At 31.4% G+C, this 24,738-nt stretch overlaps 2 protein-coding genes across 5 annotated transcripts; one reads left to right on the top strand and one right to left on the bottom strand.

Annotated features, from left to right (window-relative positions):
- Window positions 1-583: 583 nt before the first annotated feature.
- On the bottom strand, window positions 584-5,046 carry Arp2 (Actin-related protein 2). Of its 3 annotated transcripts, none has more exons than XM_015977961.2 (7): window positions 4,679-5,046; window positions 4,513-4,623; window positions 4,422-4,436; window positions 2,327-2,485; window positions 2,144-2,272; window positions 1,051-1,464; window positions 584-997 (listed from the first exon to the last, which is right to left on the bottom strand). In XM_015977961.2, exons 1-7 carry the CDS (start codon window positions 4,724-4,726, stop codon window positions 674-676), a joined length of 1,200 nt encoding a protein of 399 aa, XP_015833447.2. In that variant the 5' UTR covers window positions 4,727-5,046; the 3' UTR covers window positions 584-673. The 3 variants fall into 3 exon arrangements, with proteins under 3 accessions (XP_015833447.2, XP_015833446.2, XP_001814869.2); XM_015977960.2 differs by lacking the exon at window positions 4,422-4,436 and adding an exon at window positions 2,560-2,580; XM_001814817.4 differs by lacking the exon at window positions 4,422-4,436 and having other exon boundaries at window positions 4,679-5,044.
- A 734-nt stretch (window positions 5,047-5,780) lies between these two features.
- Window positions 5,781-19,091, top strand: LOC100142249 (uncharacterized). Of its 2 annotated transcripts, XM_001811981.4 has the most exons (10): window positions 5,781-6,055; window positions 10,576-11,500; window positions 14,361-14,408; window positions 14,460-14,660; window positions 14,710-14,737; window positions 14,789-14,970; window positions 15,298-15,869; window positions 17,999-18,283; window positions 18,332-18,940; window positions 18,991-19,091. In XM_001811981.4, exons 1-10 carry the CDS (start codon window positions 6,041-6,043, stop codon window positions 19,051-19,053), a joined length of 2,928 nt encoding a protein of 975 aa, XP_001812033.3. In that variant the 5' UTR covers window positions 5,781-6,040; the 3' UTR covers window positions 19,054-19,091. The 2 variants fall into 2 exon arrangements, with proteins under 2 accessions (XP_001812033.3, XP_008199589.2); XM_008201367.3 differs by lacking the exon at window positions 14,361-14,408.
- The last annotated feature ends 5,647 nt before the right edge of the window (window positions 19,092-24,738 follow it).

Raw genomic sequence — 24,738 nt, 5'->3', positions numbered from 1 at the left:
TTAATGCTACAAACGGTAGCCAACGTGGAAGCGATATGAAGGTAGGTGTATTTTATTGCTGTGTCGTATTTATTTATTTCACAAACTAATAATTTCATAAAACTCAAATTTGTGAAATTTGTGACGTTTGTGAAATTTGTGACGTTTGTGAAATTTTTACTTGTCAGCCGCGCATCGGCACCACGTTTTTCTTCAATAATCTGAAATTTTAAATCCGCCAATAGGATTTCTTTTTCCCGTAAAACACTAAGGCCATCTATCCGCATCATCAGTAAAACCTAATTCAGTGAGGGCTCGATTTGGCTATATCAGTTCGGGATGCCTGGTCACAATCATAAAAAACGTCACCCCTATAAACACAGCCTACTAGCAAAGTGCAGCAGTAAATTTTTTGGGTCAAAAACTTCTATTCGGAGGTTTTATTTGTTCGGAGGCATGATTTTCTAACATCAATTTCTAACATAAACGACAAAAAAAGCGTATTGTTCTATTACTATTCAAATTTCATGTTACTATCAACGTAACTTATTACGTTGCCGGTGAGGAACGATAAGATTTGGTTTCCCAGTGGAAACAAAACAACTGTTTAAAAATGATTTATTCAACTTGCCTTTAAATATACACTGAATGAATTAAATATGAAAATAAAAACACGTATATTATTTAAAATTGCTTACGCCGACCTCGGCCCCAGTTTTTTCAAAACCTTCAAGCCTTGCTCCTCATACTCTTGCTTCGACATCCAAAACGCATCCCGATCCTTCATAACTTCGGCTAAAACTGCTCCACCGATAAAAACCATGTCTTTACGTCTCGGCGGATCCTCAATTCGTATTTTAAACTTATTTAATTTCTCTATGTCATTTTTAAGTACGCGTTCTAGATACAATTGCTTTATTTCACGTTCAAGTCGTGAAGGGAGCCCTGGATACATAGTGGAACCACCTGAGAGTACTATATGTTTGTACAATTCGGGCCTCATGTCAATATCAGCCGCCTAAACAACAAAGCAATATTAAACCAAGCTGTAGAAAAAACAAACCATGCAACCTGTATTGTATTAAAAACAAGCTCAGCGATGCCTTGTCCCTCAACGTTGATTAAATGCGGTTGAAATAATGCTTCAGGGGCCTCAAACCGTTCCCCGCCAACTTTGATCACACGGCCATCTGGCAAAATATAAGGCTCAACCAAAACAGTAGTTTCCAGAGCCAACCGCTGTTCTGTTTCTATATCGTAACCAATGTAACATAATTTTTCCTTCATAATTCGCACGGTTTCAAAATCAGCCGAATGATTAAATGCGTAACCTCTCAGTAGTAATAATTTAATAAGATAGCGGGTGATATCACGGCCTGCTATATCCAGACGTCGGGTTAAATGCGGCAAAGCAAACTCTTCATAAACGGGGCAAATGTGTGTCACTCCGTCACCAGAATCGACAACAACACCCGACAGAAGTCCCTAGAATCAAACATTCATATTTTATTAAAAATAATTTTAATTATGAAGTATTTTTAAATGATTTAAATAACGTCCCTTGGAATTCAGTACTCTATAGGGTTGTTCCATCTAAATCCCACATTAGAAATAACCATTTTCTCCCAAACTAGTGGATAAACCGTTCGCTACCCGAAAGTTATAATTGGCTCTTAACTAATATTTATTATTAAATTTAATTTAATAAATTAATTAATAATTTATTATTAACAATGATAATAGTAATAATAATGAAAAACATTTCGGATGTTAGCAGTTTTTGGGCTCTTCTCAAAAAAATTTTCATGTTTCTAAGCAAAAAATTGATGGAATTGAGATGGAATAAGACTTTTTTTGTTTGTTCTATGAGAATTCTCTTGCTTATAAGCAAAGAATCATCTGTAAGTCGATGTTTCTGGTCAGAATAAGACGTTTACAGCCACTTTTTAAAAAGTTATCTCGTTTTTAAGTGTCTATAATAACAATAGTAATAATAATAACAACAATAAGAACACATTTCGGGTAATATAAGCCGTTTTTTTTAACTTCTCACGAAATTGTTTTGTCTAGAATGATTTGAACTAGAAAAAGTTCAATAATAATAACCAATAATTCTTTTCTGGTAATTATTATTATTTTTGGACCACCAACTGTGTAAACGAACCTGAGCGTATAAAGTGAGTACGGCTTGGACAGCAATATAAGCCCCCGCAAAACCGTACTTTTCGAACATGACTTCGATCATTTTTTCCCGATTTTTCGTGGGGTTCATTGGGGGTTCAGTCAGGAGAATCTAAAATACAAATTTAAAAATTTATAGTCAATTTTTATGATTTTTTGATGTTACTTTAGCATCAGTTGGGTCCAAATTCATTTTTCGGGGGCCAAAAGTGTAGTCCCACACGTGGCACATATCCTCCCAGTTGCGCACAACCCCATTTTCCATCGGGTAATTCACCTCGAGAAGCGATCGCAAAGCGGAAGCTTCATCTCCAACCATCAAGTCCTAAAATTGAAGTTATAATAAAAATTGTAAAAAAAAAACACATTTACACATCAAAGGGCTTCAAATTTACTTACAGGAAGAGTACTTGCAACTCCCTGAAGCGTGCAAAAGGTAGCATTAAGTCAAAAATTCGAGTTTAATCGAAATAATGATCAACAAGCTAGTTTGAAAATCTGGTGATTTTGAGTTTTCACGACTGGCACAGAATGCAAATATTTATACAAAGTAATAAAAATAAAGATACGTAATCAACGCTTTTAAACCAGCTTTGCACCCTGTTGTTTACATTTAAGCCGTAAATCTTATAAACAGCAATACAGTGGTGTCCCATTATAACGAACTCGAAAAATGTGTCTTTTTAACAGTTATTTGTACTTTACATATGAAATAAGCCAAAATAAATAAATATTTACTGCAAAAAAAAACATAAATGCTTTGCGAAACAGTAAAAAAATTATATACATTGTAGTCCGGTTATAATAACGAAAATGCAACAAAATCAGTTCGTTATACCCGAAGTTCGCTATAAGCAGTAAAATAAAAAAATGTTTTTATCAGTTTTTTATTTTGCATATGAAATAAGACGAAATAAGTAAGTATAAATTGTAAAAAAAACATTAACTCTTTCTCACAACACCGCCCCATGGACGATGATATTTCATTCAAAATTTTCATTTTTTTGTGATTTTAAAAAAGAATTTAAGGAAATCTGGATTTCGTTTGTTAAAACAAAGTTTGCCAACACGGCAATGTAACATAGCTTATTCGAATAATATGGAATTTAAGAATTTTGCATCTTTTTTCATGATTTTTATTTTTTTATCTCACAAATAGTAAACTCCTCAAATAATTGGTTACTTTAAAATGTGGACCTTTGGTCCAAACATGTGTAATTTAAATTTTGTTCAAATTGATTAATAAATAAAAAAGTTACAAGAAGGTGCTCTTTTTGCTGGGACACCCCGTATGTGTACTGCGTAAATTTTATATTGGTGCAGTTATTGTAAAGGATGATAGTAAAGCTCAAAAGAAGTGAAAATAAATCAACTTGCATTATCCGAATATTCATAATTTGTGAGATATAGTTTTGGTCGGCGAATAAATTTAAAACCAACAAATACCTAAATCAATTTAGCCTCTAAACCTACTTCTTCAACATCTATTACACTAAATTAAAATTAGCAAAAACAGCCACAGAAAAACAAGTCATTCCATAAAAAAATATAAAAATGTTAAAATATAAAAATTTTGCACCGATTTTTTTGGCGCAGATACTACTAAATTTAATTTCCTCAAATGTCACCCCCTATTAGTCATGTAAACTTAGAAAAAAAGTGCTCAAAAGACGTAAACTTTGTTGATATTGCGTTTTTTTGACGAATTTTTAGACGCTGAAGAGGAGGTTGCACCCTTTTATCCCAAAAACTAGTAAAAGTAGTATAAGTTGGGATAAAGCAAGTTAATTTATTTGACTTCCTTTGAGCTCTACTATCATAAAATATTTGCACAACTATCAAATTCAGACTGTAATTATGTTTAAAAACACACGTTTTTGTTAGTTAAAATGTTTTTTAGTTAGTAATTCAATAATTTGTTCATGAGTCAACACTTCTCTTATTGCTTTGTCATTAAATATTCCTCAAAATTCATTATAAATTCACATTTTAAGTCAAAATTAAATAGTTGGGAAGTTCGCTATAACTCGATGCCACTGTATTTCAGCCGCCTGGTAATTTTTTTAATAAACGTTTCCAAAGCCAGCTTGACAAAAAAGCCCGTCAATCATTTCACGAATTTAGTAACAACGTAATAAATAAACTCAAAAACACAGAAAAATCAAGAAAACAACAAAGAGAAACACTGTTAGTGACCTCTTGTGAGGTGCAACCACTCAAACGAGGGTTAGTCAAAACACACACCTCTTTGAGGCACTTACATCTACATGGTAATCCTAGGATAACAAAGTTTGATCATTTCACCTGATGAAATAAACGAAAAATGTTAACTGTGATTTGAATCATCCTTACCTTAACCTCAATATCTCCGATTTTATTTACAGCCCGTATGATGGGCCTGCCGACCATTGAAGGGAAAATATGGGCCGGGAAATTGCTCCCTGCGTATCCACACTTGACAAACTGTAACCAGCAGTCAGTTTTAACAAAAAAATTGTGGAAAAAGAGCAAAACTTACCCCAGTTCCATTGTCACAAACAATGACTTTTTTGCCTTGACTATCCATGGTGATGCGATTAAATGAACTTAATTGTTAATTGGTAGGAGAAGAGGAGTCTTTAAGCCCTATTTTGGGATAATTACACTAGAACAGTCACTCCAGGAAATCTGTCCACGCCCATAGATATAAATCGAACACATATCACAAATTGTCACAAGTGAAAAAAAGATGAATGATTTGCTGTTTGTTTAAATTGTGTCTGTTTATTTAATTTTGATTAATGCAATTAAAAAATTTGACAAACCACCCGTTTTTGTACCGGTGCTTGTGACATGCACCCCCATACAATAAGAGCAAGAGAGATAGTCAGAATTGACAATTTAATCTATCCTTGTTAGTTGTTAGTGGTGGTCGCTTTTGTGGCGCCATCAACGGTGCCATTTGGCATAATGGCGGAAGATTTAAATCCTTTGATCGAACCCACATCTAAAAGTTGGATTTAAATTAATTTAAAACAGTTTGGTGCCAAGACATTATAACACTCAAAGTGCTCTCGTTTTTACTCCACTGTACTATTTTCTGGGTTCAGAAAATCCTGCTGTTTTGTGTCTTGTTTTGTTTCCTAATGACAGTCCTCCGTAGCCGAGACTAAATAAAATTTTACATAACTCAAAAATTAGAAAGAATTTCAAAAAATTCCATTCCTCAAAAATTATCACATTTGTAACACAGTCACAATAAAAAAATGACGCCCCTACCTTACAGCGAAAGCGAAAAGTGCCGACACAAAACAAAAAATGCAAAAAATTAGACAATGCATATGCACAGAGCACAAATATGTTACAGATGTAATAAATTACAAAATGCACTGAATTTTAACTTAATGACCTGGAACGCACTCCAATGCTAAAAAATAGAGTTATGCAATAATAATATGTACAATTTTGCCACTTGTCTCCATACGCATAAAAACAATCACGTAATGAATAAAATAATAATATACAATGCAATTAAAATAACTGATAATTTGGAACGCGGTCAGTTTGAGGAAAAAATGAACGATAACTCGGCAATATTTATTATCAGTATTATTACGTTAACGTTTGCATAGATGTAACTTAGCGTAATAGTTGTGTTAGATTTTGTTAAATTTGTTAATAAACAGCTGAGTATTGGATTTAAAAAAAGCATTTTGTTCTTGTGCACACTCGGTAGCTCGCACTTTACAATGGTGTAGTCGGTCACGTGACACTTTGGCACATGTTGGTGTCAAATTTGCAAACAAGTCGGTTCATGTTTATTTTGAATAATTTGTGCTATTTTGTTAGTTTTTGCATTTAAACAATTAATCCTGTGCCAGTTACAAGAATAGTTACCGCAATGGAGTTGGATGAGGTAAGAGTGTGCATTTTTTTGTAGGTTTTTTGGTACGTTATCTCCTATCAATTTCTATTTACCTTCCCATTTATGTTGCTTTTTGGTGGCTGTGATTCATTACGAGTGGACAAATAATAATTGTTTGAAAGAATATCTACCTATCTTCCTTGTCAGTGTCAGTATTTTTGAAACGAAAAGTTGTCAACCGGAAATTCAGTACAATTCAGTACAATTTAAACTGATCCTACACACCTTTGCTTACATTTCCTCGATCTCTAACTGATATCAAACAAGTTTTACGCATTTGTCATACATTTATTTATTATACATTTTTCTGTACAGATTTTACAAAGCGAACAGTGTTTCTACAAATCAAAAAAAGCTTCTGCTTTGATTTGTCTCTGTTTTGGAAATGCCATAAGTAAAGCGCTATAAATGATATTTTTTATTTTATTTTGGGTACAAATAAGGTACTGGATTTTGCTATAAGCAGTAGCACTGTCATCTTATGTGTTTGACACTGATAACGGCTTTTTCACTTTGATAAAGTGCCAAGAATTTTCAAGGTCAATAAAGTGCTGTAAATTACTAATCATTTTCCTTATTATTGTTGTTGACTTATTGTTCATGGAGCTGTCAGCTGACGTATGCACTGCCAAAGTGACAAATTGTATTGGCAACTGGTTACTTTCGAAAGCAGGAAAAATTTTAAATGATTGTTCAAAGGTTCAAAGAGTAATACATCTCTCAGTAATTAGTAATAAGCCTGAAGCGGTACATTTGTATGTATTTGTATGTATTTGTATTTGTGCAACAGTACAGTTCCAAAAAGAAAAAAGCTCAAAAAACGTAAAAATTATGTAATTATTGATTTGATTTGAGAAACATTCTGAAATTGTAGTTTAAAAACTCTATTAACTCTTAAAAAAGTACGTCATTTCCGACCAAATTCTGTTTTTTCTTTAAATTCTTGTGACGATTTTGATCACAAACCAGTTAAATTGGGTGAAATAGGCAAAATATTTTCTTAATTTAATGAGGGTGTATTCTTTTGGGAAAGTGATAAAATGCCTTCACTAGTAGTACCTAGCTAAGGTCAGTACTTTTCCTTAACCACGTACGAAATTTACATGTTTCCAAAAATATTATCAGTTTCGAATAATTTTTCTAATTTTTAGGTGTATTTTTCAAAATCTTGCAAAATGGATGTTTTAAATAACCTCGTTTTCAGCTTAGTTTCCTAGAAATAATTTAGTGTCTGGCTGAGAAAGTTAAATGACAAAATATTCACAATACAAGGTGTGTTAATAGTATATTAAGCAACAAGTTTTATAAACGAGATTTTAATCACGAGTTTGTTTAAACACGAGCGAAGCGAGTGTTTATAACGAGTGTTTAGACGAGTTTAGAAAACGCGTTGCTTATGCTATTTTTTCTACTCCCGTAAGGTGAGACAAAATATACATTAAATATTTTTTTACAAAGTAACAACATTTAGAAATTTATTATTAGGTACTTTATACAGTTTATAATTTACATTATTTATTATGAAGAGTAACTGTTAAACTACTTATATTGTTACAATTGTACTGAGTAATGTTTGAACTTTCAGACTGAATAATGTTTGATATTTTATTGGCCGTTTGAATTTTATTATTTAACGAATGATCAATATAAGTTTCTGCAACTGTTGTTGAACGCCATCCCCCATGGCGTTTGAGGGCAGTAATGTCAGCCCCCGCATCTACTAATAAAGTAGCAGAGGATCGGCGAAGGCAATGGCCTGTATAAGAAGTTGGATTTGGTAGTTTGAGGAATGTTGCAACTTGACAAGGAAGACTACCGAACTTATTTATACCGACCGGCTGTCTTGTGCATTTTCCTCGTTGATAATTTAGAAAAAATCGTGTAGTATGTACATCTTGCGGACGAAGTTCCATATATTTTTTGCAAATTCCATAAAAATCCTCCGATAATAAACTGACGTTCTGTTTTGGTTTTTGTGTCAGGAATATGAACTAATAATGCTGTACTAAGATCTTCAACATGATTTGTTTCTACTTTCATTAATTCCTCACGGCGACAAGCTCCCATTATTCCAAAGATTAACCCCACCTAAAATAAAATTTATAACAAAGTATTTAGGTAAGTACCTAATTTACCTTTGAAAATAAGTAGTTTTCATCTGGTGCTGAACACAAAAATTCTTTGATTTGTTCTGGTGTCAAAATTCTTGACTTTTTAGGCTTATACCCACTGGATTTATTCTTGAGAAATGCACACAACTTTGGATATTTACTGATGTCGATGTTGTTTTTTAGGTTAAGTGTTGTTCGGAGCATAGAGTAAATAGCCCACAATGATGAGGGTTTCATACGTGTTGATAATTGTTGTATATACGCTAATAGAACATTTTCGGAAAATGATTCAGTTTGCTTTTCTTGTCGCCAATTTATATACAGTTTATACTGTCTTTCATATTGCTTTTTCGACTTTTGTGGCATCAGATTGGCGGTAGCTGCGGCTGCAGCTTCTTGTATTTCTGGTGGCGTACCCTCTAAACCCACAAAATCGTCTTCTTCACCACTATCCATGTCAAGTTCAATCTTCAACTCAAACCACTATCTAAAATTGCAAACAACAATGTTGTCTATTGAACAAATTAAATTTGTGTAATTTGACATTTGGACCTGCCTCCAAACATACTTGATATAATCCATCCTTGATATTAAAACACTGCACGTGACAAAACAATACTTTAATGAACATTAAAACATCGTTATTCAACATGTGACTAAGGTCTGACTTAGTGTACAAAATGCAACTGCCCAAAATGACGTTTAAGATACGGGAGTAGAAAAAATTCGTTAAAACACATTTAAAGTTAAAAAGTTTCGTTAAAAAGCAACTAAAATCTACACTGTATAAGAAAACACTAATGGCAAATAGCAATGTTCGATGTCTGAACACCTGTCATTAGTTCTACAGACGGAACCAAAAGTAACACACAAAATTCACTTTTTTGTTATGAGTCATTTTTCAAAAAAATGTTGGAACAGGTAGATTTTGTTTTTTTTAATTTTACACCATAATGACATTTCTGACGTCATTTGTTTTTGAGTAATGACCTCATTTTTTTTTTTTTTTAAATAAATGACGAGTGATATCTTTTATTAGTGTTTTAAATAGTACACATTTTTATTTTTCTGGTAAGTATAAATGAATTCAAAAAAATAAAGCAAAAAAATTTCAAAAAGAAAAAATATAAAAGTTTTTGAAAGAACAGTAAAAAAAATAAATATAAATATGCGTATGGTGGTAATGCCATCACCCAAGTGCCAGAGTTTTCAGGTCGCATCTACAGCCTCTGACCTAACGACCACTAGTAGTGACCGGGACCGACGGTCACTAAAAAAAAAAAAGAACAGTAAAACCTCTCAACAACGGACACCGATGGAGAATCTTTAATTGTCCGTTGTTGAGAGGGAGGTGGAAATTTTAATATAGGTTTTGTTACGTTTCTACAAAAATGTCCGTTGTGAAGAGGTGCTCGTTATTTGGAGGTGTTCATTAAGGGAGGTTTCACTGTATTATAAAAAAAAACTTTATGTTTTCGCTCTTGTTTTATTTTAAAAAGGGTGGTTTTATTATTATTTACAAAAAAATATGACAAACAACTGCCACTATAAAAAAAGTTAAGAACAAATTGATAAAGCCCATTATGCTTAACTGTCAAGGTTTTTTATTGTCACTATGACGTGAAAATGTGGCAGCTAGAACAGTTATAATCGACCTGTTCGAGTTTTTTTTTGAAAAATGTGTAATAACATAGATATGAATTTTTTGCGTTACTTTTGGTTGTCTGTATGTATAAGGCGGAATTTTTGATTAGAGTATAGGATGTTTCACTTAATTTTACGAGTTCTGTGCCTGTAAAATGCCACCAACATTACATATTTTGATATGATGTCGATCACAAATTTTGGAAAATTCGATACTTTTTCTTATTTTCTTCACCTCTTCAAAAAATTACAACGTTTTTACTTAGTGATTTAGATAAATAGATTAGAATCACATTCATGCCGTCTCTTGATAGACCACATGATAATTGTGTAATGAAAAACAGACATTTATGAATATTTATGAAATATAGTCTGACAACTACTGTCATGGGATTCCAAAAATTAAATAATTAAATGTGTATTTTTTGTACTTAGTGTTAATCAATGCTAGTGTTTTGTGACTTTCGTATATTAGGCACAGGCCTCGTAAAATTATGTGAAACACTGTGTATATAAGAAATTCACAAGCGACTACATGAAAACCATTTTAACACATCTTGTAGTAAGTTTCCCTTGTAACCACGGTTACAGTATTTTTTTTATTTGTAAAAATCACCATGTGCATATTAGACATTTTACTAAGGTTTTCATTAAACCTGGCATCATATTGAATACATAATATAAAAAAATGTATAATAATTTATAAGAATATTTTTTGTTCTTCTAATATTGTAACTGAATTCTTTTAAATTTCAGCACTACAGTGTGCGTGACCATTTGACGACCTTTTTCTTCGACCTTGGTCATCTCGATCTGCAATTGCCGACAGATATGTCTAGTTTAAGTGTTGAGGCGCAGGCTGTGCTAGTACTGTCGCGTTACTTTGGAATAAAAACATCGGACGGTCTCAAGAGTTGGAGTCTTCCCAATGATTTTACAGACGAAATAACCTACATTAAAACAATTTTTCCTTCCTTGGATGCGGATTATGTTAGGGACCAGTTAAAAGTATTTAGAGATATGCCAAATCGTCTAGAAATTGTATTAAGAATAATTGTTAATACGAAAGTTCTCGAACAAAACAAAGAATCCCCGTTACGCAAAAGATCGTCTTTTTGCGTCCAGATAACAGACGACCAAATAAAACAGCATAAACCATCGAAAATCAGAAAAGTGTCAGCAACTGTAACTAATCAAATCCCCAACGAAACTTCCACATCCATGACAAACATTTGCATAGTTAGCCAAAATTATAACAAAAAACCTTGCACCATCACATCTTCAGTCACTTCAGTCTCGGATGAAACCACGTTTGAGAACGACATAAAACCATTGTCTGAACCTGATGACTACCTCAGAATTGTGCTAAATATGGAGCAAGATGCACGAAAATCAAAATCGGCTGTTAATTCTCAGGATTCCGATAAAACTGAGATTTACGTGCCTGATATCAAAGAAGAGGAGTGTAAAGTACTTGAACCTACAAAGTGTGATAGTCCCCTTAATTTGAAAGTCGACAAGTGTGATGTTGAACCAAATGAGACAAGTGCAATCAAAGTGGAACCAGTTCAGGAAGAAATACCAAATCAACTTAATGAGAATGAAAGACTTCTTCTTGAATTACATAATGGTTTAGAAATACCGAGTTTTGATGATAAAGGGGTAGAGCAGGAGGTTGAAGGTGGGTGATTGAAATAACTCTAAAATCTACTACAAAATACTGACTGATCCAGAAATACTGAGTCTGTTGGCAACATATTTGAAAGTATTTTTGTTTATAATTTGCAACACTACTACCGGATCTGTTTTTTTTGACACTTATTTGATATACAACCCTACAAGATTGTTGAATTGTTGTTAACTGAAAGAGTACTTCATTGGTATGCTTTAAAGTTTAAATTCAGTATTGCCAACAGACTCAGTATTTCTAGATCAGTCACATAAAACATTATTAATTTTTTATTGCAGCCGAACTTTTTCGTCAATTCCTCACGATTTTAATTATTATGTACTTAATTACCTATTGTTAAAGTATTTTTACACATTTAATTGTTCGATTTATAATAATTTATAATAATTAAAAAATGAAACCTTCTTCGAAGATGCTATATTTAACCATGACTTTTAAAAACGAATGAGCTAGAAATTTTAAAAATACAGGGTGTAACGAAAAGATGGGAACAGTGATTCTCCATTCTTTAAGATTCTTTCTTTTCTTTAAGATCAGGTCTATTTTTTAAAAACGATTACACTGATTTTGTGATCAGAATCGAGATGAAAACGAAACTGAAAAATCCAAGCTGAAAATAGACAAAAATATTGTCATTTTTGATTTTTGAAAACGTGAATCTTTATTAAAAAAAGTGTGCTTAACGAGATGTACAAATATTTTTGTGGAAACATTTTCAAAAAAAAAGTTTCCTACGATCACACGTTATTTACAACTTTTATTGGAAACTTTTTTCTCTATTAAAAGGAAATTAAAAGTATCCTCATTTGAAAATATTTTCTATCGATTCCAAATCTCTTTCTTTTTTTATTGTACAGACAATTCGTACACCTGGGGATATTAGATGAAGAAATATGGTCATTTTAAATTTTTTCTAACAACCAAAAGTTAAAAAAATAAATAAATTGAAATTTAAGTAAAACAACTTGTAAGCCTTTTTATTAGTTAATTATCTATTTCCACGCAAAATTCTGTGACAAAAAAATCATCAAAATTATAATAAACAAAAATTTATGTTTGTTGACGAAAAATTGTTTGAGATTTCCAAGTGTGTCTTGATTTTTGTTTTTGTCAGTTTTAATTTTTCTAATTATTCAAAAATTAAATATTGAAATAAAACGACTTGCAGCCTTTGTATTAGTTATTGTTACAACAATCGAAGCAAAATTTTGTAAAAAAAACAAGTGGAACAACTTGGTCATTATTTTTTACTTATTGCCAACAGATTCAGTATTTCTAGATCAGTCACATAAAACATTAATTTTTTATTGCAGCCGAACTTTTTCGTCATTTCCTCACGATTTTAATTATTATGTACTAAATTACCTATTGTTAAAGTATTTTTACACATTTAATTGTTCGATTTATAATTTTTTTTTTTGTTGAAACTAGAAACTAGAAGATGCTATATTTGACCATGACTTTTAAAAACGAATGAGCTAGAAATTTTAAAAATACAGGGTCTAACGAAAAGATGGGAACAGAGATTCTCCAGATTAAAATAGAGCGGTTCAATCAAACTTTATTAAAAATTAGAAGGTGCTAAAGTTAATTATTTTCAATTTATTTTTGATAACTTAATGGAAGAATCGACTTCGATGAAATTTGATACAAATAATTTGCTATCAAAAGCAGATGTTTTGGAGGTATACTCTTGTATTGTACTTTTTTGAACCCATATTTTTGTTATGCGTTATCCGGGTGCAGTAATTATTTTTTTATTCAAAAAGTTTATTATTTTTAAACAATTTTTGTATCTTCTAAAATTTTTGTATCGGCCCTGGTTTTGGAATAAAAAATTAATTTATGTAGATGTATAGAAGTTTTTTGTTTAAATTAATATCTAATTACATCATTGTTATCTAACGTAAACGTACGAACTGAAGTCAAAATAAATGAATTTAAAAACTAATAATAATAAATGGGCGGACGTCAACAATTTTGACATGTCGACTAAAATTTATTTTTTACTCCAAAACCAAGGCCGATACAAATTTTTTATAAGATATAAAAATTGTTCAGAAATAATGGATTTTTACTCGGTCAAAGTATAACAAAAGTGTGTCCTAAAATTGTTGATAGGTATTAGCTGTTTCAAAACTGTAAAACACCAACGTCGAATTTTACCGAATTTTTTTTTTAAGTAAGATTGATAAAATTGTAAAATAGTTATTAACGATTAGATCTCTCTTTGGTAAAGTATAAATTACGTTACCTATTATTTTCCACGAATATTTTATAACAGCTAATTTTGAGAGAAATTGCGACGTTGGCGTTTTTATAGTTTTGAAACTGATAATATGTACTTTACAATTAGAAAAAAAAGAAAGTTACTAAAGAAAATAGAAAATAATAGCTTTTAACTGTGGAGCTCTCCAACTTTTAGACGGTGCAACTTAGAATCTTTGGTTACCTGTTGTTCCTATCTTCAGAAATTATTGACGTAAGAGGTTGTACAGTATTTTTTTGGTCTCAAAATTTTCAAATTTTATTCAAGCACTAAGATCACGAAAATGCGATAATATTCAACATTATTTATTAAATTGTTTACGAGTAAAAAATCAAAACCACTAACCTTATTGTCTATCCTGCCATATTTTACGAATGAAAATAATCTACAATTAAATTGATTTTTGCAAATAAAAGGCTTTTCAAAAATCTGTTTGGAGGCGTGGAGTTAAATACAATTTTTTGCTCCCGTTATCGCACTGTTTCAGCGGTTGAACGTACAGTTTTAGTTTTGTGTTTGATTTTTAACTGTCTGTCCGTTTCTGTATTGTTAATTTTAATTTTTGAACGTATTTTTTATCAGTGACTCCTTCGACGTCCACTGGACAAACAAATGTCCTCATGAATCTAGGTATGGAGCAAAACTGATAATTTTTTATGTGTTCTTTTCTTGCTTTATCAGACGGCGAGTATTTCGATTTAGTCAAGCACGTCCACAAAGCCACAAAAGCTCCTCCAGCCGTAATCAAATATCACTGCACTAAATTACGTTTGTGTCGATACAAAAGACCACCAAATCAACTTCTCGAACGTCTCATCATTAATGTTTTAAGTAATACGATAGATTTGGATACAAGCGATGATGGTGAAAGTTCTAGTCAAGGTATTTAGGCATTGGTTTTTAAAACACTTTGATAATGGTTTTTTTTCAGATACAAGTTTTAGTGATTGGCTGAAACAGTAAGTTGTGTTTTTCGCATCAAAATCGAAATTATTGTTTGGTTTTATTAGACAACAACAAGAATCGGAAAATTTGATACCTCAAAATGAGCCGGAAAATGTTAGTGTCCAATTGGTTAATCATCTGTGTAGTATTTTTCCCGATGCTTGCCCGCGTTATATTCGGGGTTTGTGTGGCAATAAAGAGATGAACGACATGGTTTTGGACGAACTGATCACAATTATCCTAAGTGGTAAGTTCATGCTTTTGTTTTATTTGAATTTTTATTTAGTAATTTTTGTTTTACTATTCTTTTCTAACAAATTCACTTTTCAAATATAAACAAAACACTTTAGGCTAAAGGGGACGACATTGACAGAGTTAAACCAAGTGTGCGACAAAGACAAGTATAATGAAAACAGAATTGACTTTTTTAAACAGTTTAAAATATAATTGAAAGAGTCCGCGCTATCTATGGGTTTAGAAACGCACTAAAACGTCTTTCCTTTTACCCTTGAGTAACAAGTGTTGCTTCAAAATTATTTAAATTATTAAAAATGATTAAATCGGTTTCTCGCAGCAAACAACGAGTATCCGAAGCGGTCTCTCCCGGCCCCTGAACCGGAAGTTATCCCGGAAAACCAGTTTGAGATCCTCCAGGAAGTACTTCCAGACGCTGATCCGGATTATCTTCGAATGATGTGTGATAAATTCGAAGGCAATCCAGAAGCGGTGAAAACTTTCATAAATAACGCTATGGAAAAGCACGACTATCCAAAGCTGAAAGATTATCAGCGAAAACAACAAATATCGGCCCAACAAAAACAATACACGACCGAATTCGATGTAAAAAACTTCGTGAAAGTTATACCAAACCCAGAGGATTTTTTCACCGAAAAATCACGAGTTCTTAAGCTGGACCCAATGGAGAGTCATTATGCTTTAGTTTTTTTGAAAAATACATTTACTAAACTGCCGGTTCGTTCGATTCAACATGTTTTTCAAGCCAATTCGACTAAGAACAACAGTAATCTGTTAAAAACTTTCAACCAGTTGGAACAAATGCAAAAGTTTGGGATTGATGTGATGAGGTCCGTTCGGAAAGCTGTGCCAATGCCCAATAATATCACCAACATTCCCTTACTTCAAGAGGTAAGGTTTCGATGTTGTTAACATTGAAATATTAACAAATTTGAGTGCAAGGTGGGTTAGTTATTTGAAGACAAACAAATAGTAATTATGGCCGTTATGGAATAGGTTTTTTTGTGTTTTTAGTTGCTTTAAGATCAGGTCTATTTTTTAAAAACGTGATCAGAATCGAGATGAAAACGAAACTGATAAATCCAAGCTGAAAATGGACAAAAATATTGTCATTTTTGATTTTTGGTTTCCTTTAGTAAAATTTCGCGAGAAAACGTGAATCTTTATTAAAAAAAGTGTGCTTAACAAGATGTACAAGTATTTTTGTGGAAACATTTTCAAAAAGAAAAATGTTTCCTACGATCACACGTTATTTACAAATTTTATTGGAAATTTTTTTCTCTATTAAAAGGAAATTAAAAGTACCCTCATTTGAAAATATTTTCTATCGATGCCAAATCTTTTTCTTTTATTATTGTACAATTCGTACACCTGGGGATATTAGACGTAGAAATATGGTCATTTTAAATTTTTTCTATCAACCAAAAGTTAAAAAAATAAATAAATTGAAATTTAAGTAAAACAACTTGTAAGTCTTTTTATTAGTTAATTATCTATTTCTACGCAAAATTTTGTGACAAAAAAATTATCAAAATTATGTATACTAAACAAAAATTTATGTTTGTTGACGAAAAATTGTTTGAGATTTCCAAGTGTGTCTTGATTTTTGTTTTTGTCAGTTTTAATTTTTCTAATTATTCAAAAAATAAAAATTGAAATAAAACCACTTGTAGCCTTTTTATTAGTTATTGTTACAACAATCGAAGCAAAATTTTGTAAAAAAAACAAATGGAACAACTTGGTCAACATTTTTTATTTATTAAAAAAACAAAAATGTTTGTCAACTGTATGTCCATCTGTTCATCATATTGTATTAAACGAAATACAGTGGTTTGTATTTTTTTCAATTTACAAAAAACAAATAAAATAATCTGAAATGACTTTTTTTACTCTTTCTGAGCAAAATTTTGTAGCAATCGAGTTCAAAATTATGCAATAATTCCAATAAAATCACTTGGTCAAGATTTGAACTTACCAACCTACTAATAAAAGTCGTCAAAATTATAGTTACTGAAAATTTTATGTTCCAAATAAATTTTTATTATTGTACGATACGTTGTTTTGGACTTAATATTAGACAAAGTATGGTCGTTTTTATTAATTTTTTTTCTATCAACCAAATATAAAAAACTAGAAATTTAATTTTTTTTAATTTATTTAAATAAAACGACTCGTAGCTATTTCATTAGTTAATTATTGATTTGTAAACAGCGTTTTGTAGCAATCGAAATGAAATTGTGCAAAAAAATCGAAGAAAACAACTTGGTCAACATTTTTGTTACTTACTCGTATATCCATCAATAAGAAAAATCATCAAGGTGATATTAACCAGAAATGCTTGTCAACAGTTTTCCTATCTGACGTAAAATTGTGTGAGAATTCCAAATTTGTCCTAATTTTTGTTGTACGATTTGTAGTTTCGGAGAAATCAAATATGGTCGTTAGTAATTTTTTCAATTTACTAAAAAAAAAATATAGAAGAAAATCTAAAACAGCTTTTAGTTTTTTACTAATAAATTATTGTTTTCTGAGCAAAATTGTGTAGCAAATCCAGACAAAATTGTGCTTAAAGCCACTTGGTCAAAATTTTTACTTAGCGACTTACCAATAAAAATCTCCAAAATTATAACTGAAAATTTATTTTAAAAGTAAGCCTACTTGACGTAAAATTGTTTTGTTCTACGATTTGTAGTTTTGGAGCGAAATACAGTCGCTTTTAATTCTTCCAATCTACCAAAAATAAATAAATATATAGAAGATATAAATTGATCTCAAACACCTTGTAGTCGTTTTTACTAATTGTCTATTTCTGAACAAAGTCTTGTGGTAAATTACCGGCGGTAATCGAGTCAAAATCACTAAAGTAAGAAAAATTCATAAACGCCCATAAGAAAAGCATTGAAGCTATTTTAGTTTGTTTTGCTTCCAATTGCTAACCGACTTCAGTAGCTACTAAAAAATTTGTCGACAAAAACATTTTTACTTGTTCAAGGAGCTTCCCTTATTCAGTTGTTTTTTAGATTGCATATTTGGCCCACAAACGCGAAATCACCGAATATGTGAACGAGATAAAAAAACGTGAAACTGTCGAACGCGAAGAAGTGAAAAGCCTCGGTTTGATGCAAACTTGCAACTGTTGCTACGACGAAGAAGTGCTTCCTCGTGAAATCTACACCTGTCAAAACAATTGCGAATTTTGTAAGTCCTGTATTGTCAAAAGCGTCGAAGTGGCTTTTGGCGAAGGAAAACTGGATTTTCCGTGTCTTGCCAGTTGCGAATCTTCCTTCAGTTTACAAACTTTACAAGTAGGTGGCACGGCACTCCAATTATGTGTGAATAAAACGAGTTTTTAGGCCGTCTTGAGTCCGAAATTATTTTCAAAAATCGCTCAAAAGAAGGCATTGGAGGAGATCAAATCGGCGGGAATTGAGGACTTGGAAGTGTGCCCATTTTGCGATTTTGCCACAATTCCAGCCGAGGGATATACAATTTTCACTTGCTTGAATCCCGAATGTATGAAAGAGTCCTGTAGGATGTGCAAGGAGCCGTCGCATATCCCGTTACGTTGCGACGAAATCGAAAAGGATGCTGATGTCAAAGCGCGCACTTTTGTTGAGAATAAAATGACCGAGGCTTTGTTAAGGAAGTGTTGGAAGTGCGGCGTGAAATTCTTCAAAGAGGAGGGTTGTAATAAAATGACCTGTTCCTGTGGGGCCTCTATGTGTTACATCTGTGGTCAGCCTGTTACCGATTACAAGCATTTTAATGGAAATGGGGGCGATCGTTACGATTTGTGTCCTTTGTACAGTGATACTCACGATTTGAATAAGGATAATGTGCTCAAGGGGGCTGCCCAGGCGAAAGCCGAGCTGGGGAATGTGATGTTGAAGCATGATCCAACGAAAGACGTGCAAGAATATTACAACCAGAGGAAGAAGAAGCATCCTTTGGATCATTTGTTTGTAAGTATTTTTTTTTATGTTGGGGAAATTAGTGAGCGGTTTTGTACCAGGTAATGGTACCAGGGCGACAGGGCCATCATTACGCACATCGCCATCATCCGCATCACTTATAAATATGTTTCTATCATTCAAATACAGTTATTTTACTATATGCTGCGATTTTATTTCGCGGTCATTTCGTCCCATTTACCTAATAAATACGTATTCTTGTAAACGTTATGAAAACGGTATTTGACACAACAAAACGCAAAAACCACAATGAATCATTACGTAAAAGTATTTTTTTTCAGATTTTTTCTATACTGAGTCATTGAAACAATTTTTTTTTTCATTCATTCCAGTGACATTTTTAATATGCTTAATATTTGTGTACATTGTACGTGCGCTAGGTATGATTTTACCTAACGCACAAAAAATAATGTATAAGACTTTTTAGCCAAAGACCGTTCTGCGATTAATTCAAATTTACTATTTTTACCACGAGGACATCTGTCACGGAAATATTTATACAGAGTGTCCCAAAAAAAGTATGGCGTTAACATAATAATTTTTTGTAATGGCATGCTGATATTTTTTTTGTTTCTAAAGTGTTTTTAAGTTGATTCAGGGATTACTTTCCACAAAAATAAAAATCAAAAAAACCTACTAATAATGTCACCAAAAAAAACTAAAACTAAGGGTTGATTTTTTGGATTTTTTTTTGGAAAAAGATGAATAAAATTAATAAAAATGAACAAAATGTTGCTATAAACATTTTATACATTTTTTATTCATTTTATTTAACGTTTCGATTAAACTATGGTTTTTTATCAGCAACAGGAATTGGAACAAATAAGTTTGTCCTGTACATTTTATGGTTAAAAAATTGTTGATAATTTTACACATTAAAGCTGTATCTTTATGTTTGTGCCTTATTTTATAGAGGGTGATTTTTTGATAAAGTATATTCAAAATATCGTCAAGTTTATCATTGTAGTAATTTTTAACTTTTTCAAAGTTCTATTGCATTTTCGAGAAATTTGAAATAAAAAAATACCAAACTGGGTCGAAAAAGACAATCGTTTCAACACTTTTTTTTAGCTCGAGACAAATGTTTTGCAAAAAGTTTTTACTTTTAAGGTAGAAACTCATTTATTTCTCTAAATTTTGTCAAAAAAAGTACAAAAACCATTAAGTTAATGTAGGCTTTAAGTGCTGAAGCAAACATTTTGTCTAAAGAAACATATTCTTTCTTTTTTTTTCTATTTTATACTTAAATTTTTCACCAATTTTCATCAAAACATACCAAATTATGGTACAGATTTTATGTTTTCTATTTCTACATTTTCCATTACTTTTCTTGCTTTGAATTTTTCACATTTTTTTACTATTAGTTTTTACTCCTGAAAAAATTGCTGTTTATTTCAAGTTTATTTGTGATTTGGAGATCATTAAGGCTGACCTGACCTTATTTTTCATCTGTTTTAATTTGTTGATATTTTTACAAAGACAATTTTTATTTATTTATTGTCACGACTATATTACGATAATTTGAATGGACAGCAAATTAGGTCGAAAAAAAAAACATTTTTTTCAAGAGTTTTTGCACTTTTTTCAATATGATACTTTAATTTTCCCCTAAAATTGCATCAAAAAACACCAAATTAAGGTAAAGAAGAAAATGTTCTGGAATTTTTTTAGCATGTTATATAATTTTTACTAGGTTTTTGACTCAAAAATTCGATATTTTTGCAGAATTTTATCATAAATCTCTTAAAAAAAATCACCAAATTTGTGTATTTTTGTATTATTTTTTGTGTCTTTCTACAGGGTGATTTAAAAGTCCCAGACCATTTCTTGAGTAGTGATAAAGAAGATCAAACTGAGTTAAACATTCCAGTGACGAAAACTTTGTTTGTGCCTTAAAGAGATAAAGCTATTCAAACGTAAATTTTTAGGTAAAATTTTTGGCAACTAATATAAATTTTTTGTTAATTTAATTAGCGGAAAGGACAAATTTGGCAACAAAAGAATAACTACTAGATACCAATTAATGTCTTACGGTTTTCTAGACATTTAATAAACTTGCAAATTCGACAGAAAATTAAATTTGACATCGTTGGGAACAAAAGAACAACGATTAAGACGGTTGGTTAAGGAAACAAATAAAAAAATATATTAATAATTAAATATCAAGTTGCTTGGAACCAAAAATATCTGGCTTCACTCAGAATCACCCTGTATGCTATATTTTAAAAAATATTTGAAAAAAAATCACCTTTTACAAAATGAAGAACCTAAAAATATGGTACTTACAGCTTTTTAGAATTTATCTATTTTATGCATTTATTTTTCTTTAATTTTTGTTTATTTATTATTACCATTCATTACCATTTATTATTCAATTCATATTAACATATGAATTTTGTGGTTGCTTTTTTGGAATTTATGAACGTCAAGTGCAATTTAAAAGAATTGATTGTCTCTAAAGTTTATTTTTTTACTAGTACTATAATAATAAATAATTGAGAGTTATTTTATTTTGGGGGGTTCCCATACTAAATATGAACTCAAAGCAGTAAAAAAAACATGCATTTCTGAAACACGAACATCAAAATTTAAAATTAGATTTAGTAATTTTATCCAAATAATTAGGTCAATCAATAGTTAAATATCAGTTGTCAATCCGCTGTACTCTAACAAGTTTTATTAAACATACTTCAAGAACAATTTGTTAAGCTTGGAATAATTGCACCAGAACAAACACACGTTTATTTGCATAGTTTCCTTACACCAACTTGTTACAATGTAACGATTTAACGATAAAATTTTCTCCAATCAAGTTTCAAAAATGTTGAAGTGGGTCCTTAAAATCGGTAAAATCCTAGCAATGACGCCCACAAGGGCCCAAGAAAAATATTTTCCCCATCGTACACATGCGTACATCATGACCGTAATCTATGGGGTGTTTTTCAGTGTTTCACTTTTTTATAGACTCCCTCACTATTTGAGGTCATTAAAAGCCATGAATTTGTTAGTCCAAATCATCCTAGACGGAATTTTAATAACACTTAACATCTACACGGTTTTTGCAACACTTTCAAAGAGGTATCAGTGGTGTAAATTGCTAAAAATCGACCGAGAGAGGAACTCAAGTTCCGGTTGCCTCACTTTTATTGTTGCAAATATTTTGTTCCACTTGATCCACGTTTATTCCTCGGTTGTGTTCACACTTCTGATTGGTGTGGATTATTTTATACAGTACGGTTTTGAATACTTGCAATTGTATTCACAATTCATTCTTTACTTTCTACTTTACACGATTTTAAATAAATTGGTCGTGAGATATGTGCAACTAAAGGCAACTTTATCCGAAGGACGGCCTATGATACCTTTACAAGTCCTGAAAAATGAGATTGTCAATTTACGGGAGTCAGTTGATGCATTTAATGACATTTTTGGTTGGCCATTTCTCTTGGTTATTATGTTTACAAGCTTCCAAATAATGGTCTACCTTCAAGGCATTTTCGTGGGATCGACGAAATCACTTGCGACGATCTTTTCCAGTGTTAATGTGATTTTGTGGCAATCAGTAAGAAATTTAATAGTGTTTTGTTAGCACTTGACAAGATTTATTCTAGGTGTGCACCTTTTACAATATTTTATTATGTGATTCTGTTGCACACACTGCCGGGGAAGTACTGAATCTGGTTTATGCTTTGGATTTGGTGGAAATGAAACACGCAGAAGATCTTAACGAGTTTATAACTGCAGTCAAAGATAATTTTCCTGTTTTTGTAGCGGCCAGATTTTTTGTGATCACCAGGAAAACGATCTTTAGCATGTTTAACGCCATCATCACTTTCTTGATAGTGATGATTCAGTTTGAAATGAATTATTCAGAAAAACAATGTAATGCAACAACGGCATAAATAATTGACTAGATTATCGTTTAAAATTATTTCAACTCCTCCTGTGTTCACATATTTCGCGGTCATTTCCTTTATGTGCAACCTCCAATCGGACATTTACCTAATAAATACGTAGATTATTACGAATTTAATAGTTCACGTGTGAGAAAAATTGTTACATTTTTATTTATCGGTGTGTAAAGGAAGGTAAATATCAATTTGAGCAAAAACTATAAAGGTGGCTTTGCGAGCGGTAACCTTGCTTCCACATCCGATTGGGGTCAGATTTTTAATGCAATTTCTTTATAGTTTAATATCTAGTAATTAACAAATTTAAATCTACATATTCATTGGCGCTGAATAGAAATAAGAGTCCGTGAAGAACGTTTTTTGTTGCGTTACAAAAAACTAATTTTGGGATTATTTAAATCAAAACAAACTCAATCACCAGCGCGCCTAGAGCGGTGGTTAACCTCCTCAGCACTTTGATGATACTTATTCCAATCACAGTTTTATGAATAAAAATTGACTGGAGGTAATTGCGACATTTCCGTTTTTACAAAAAAACAATAAATATTCACATGGGAAACGATATTGCTTCTTATCGGAATCCAAATCGCTATCGAGGTTGAAATTTATATAATTTGAGTGCTGCTGTTCGCTAGCATTCGTCCCTGGAATATTTATAATAAATGTAGGAAGTTATTAAAAACAGCATTTAGATTATTTCTCATTTCATAATTATAATGGATACGTATAAACCAATGAACACCTCATTTTCACTATTTTTCAACCTAATTTCTCGTGTTTGCAATTAAATGCGCTAACCGCTTGATGAACTCAAACCGTACTTCCCAGCTTTGATAAGAGTACCGAGAAATTTTGGTTTTATAAAAAGAAGATTCTTCGCCCACTTGCGGGTTTTCCCGAAACTCTCTTGCATAAAGTGGTCCAAATAAGAATAAAGATGTAAATTCTTAATAATTACAAAAAATAATTTGAAATATTTTTCCAAGTATCAAATTAAAAAATTGTTCGGAAATTCAGAAGAGTATGAACACGTTTAACAATCGTTTATCTGTAGGTACAACATTTTTTTTAAAAAGCATTATCTATTTTTTTTTTAAAGGTATTTTTAAAATCTATTTTTTCAAGTGTATTTTCACAGGTTAGACTCTTTTTTGCTTTTAATTTAAATCATTTTTAAAAAATATGAAGAAACGTCGATTGGTTTTGAGACACTGAGAAAATATTTAAAAAGTGACTAAAAGTTGCAGTTGAAGTTGCCAAAAGAATTTAGGGATTTTTTTTTCAGCTGTTTGTAGCGCTGCAACCGGGGTTAACAGATATTTGACGTACCAAGATTTAGGGCCAGTTTATAGAAAGCTTCATTAAATTTTAATTCGTTGTTAAAAGTTTTATCAACGCGAATAGACCGATTAAATTGGTTCAATTTGGTCACGTGATTAGAGTTAATCACGCATTTAATTTCGGATTAAATTGCAATTGCTATTAAAAGTTATAAAACGGTCTTTGCTTTATAAAATAAACATTTTAATAATGGGAATTAAAAAAAAATTGTATGTAAGTATTTAATATGTTGTTTGTAAGTGAAGACTTGAAGACAAATAATATTCTGGCACTCGGCTTCAGCTCGTGCGGCTAAACTATTTTTTTTATGAATAAAATTCGTCTAAATTCACTTATATCGTAAATACAGCTACGAGTATTATGACATTTTGATTTTGAATTACAATTTTAAAACAAAATTAAGACAAACAAAAAGCGCTACCTGTTTTTTTTAACGTTGACTTTATCAATCAATCTAGAAATGAATGTTTTGACAATGTTAATCGTTTTTTTTTGTTTAATAGTAACCCTTTAATCATAAAACTATCATTACCTCAG

The sequence above is a fragment of the Tribolium castaneum genome, chromosome 1 (genome assembly GCF_031307605.1).
Source record: "Tribolium castaneum strain GA2 chromosome 1, icTriCast1.1, whole genome shotgun sequence".
Taxonomy (NCBI): Eukaryota; Metazoa; Arthropoda; class Insecta; order Coleoptera; family Tenebrionidae; genus Tribolium; species Tribolium castaneum.
This window is presented reverse-complemented; position numbering and strand designations above follow the sequence as displayed.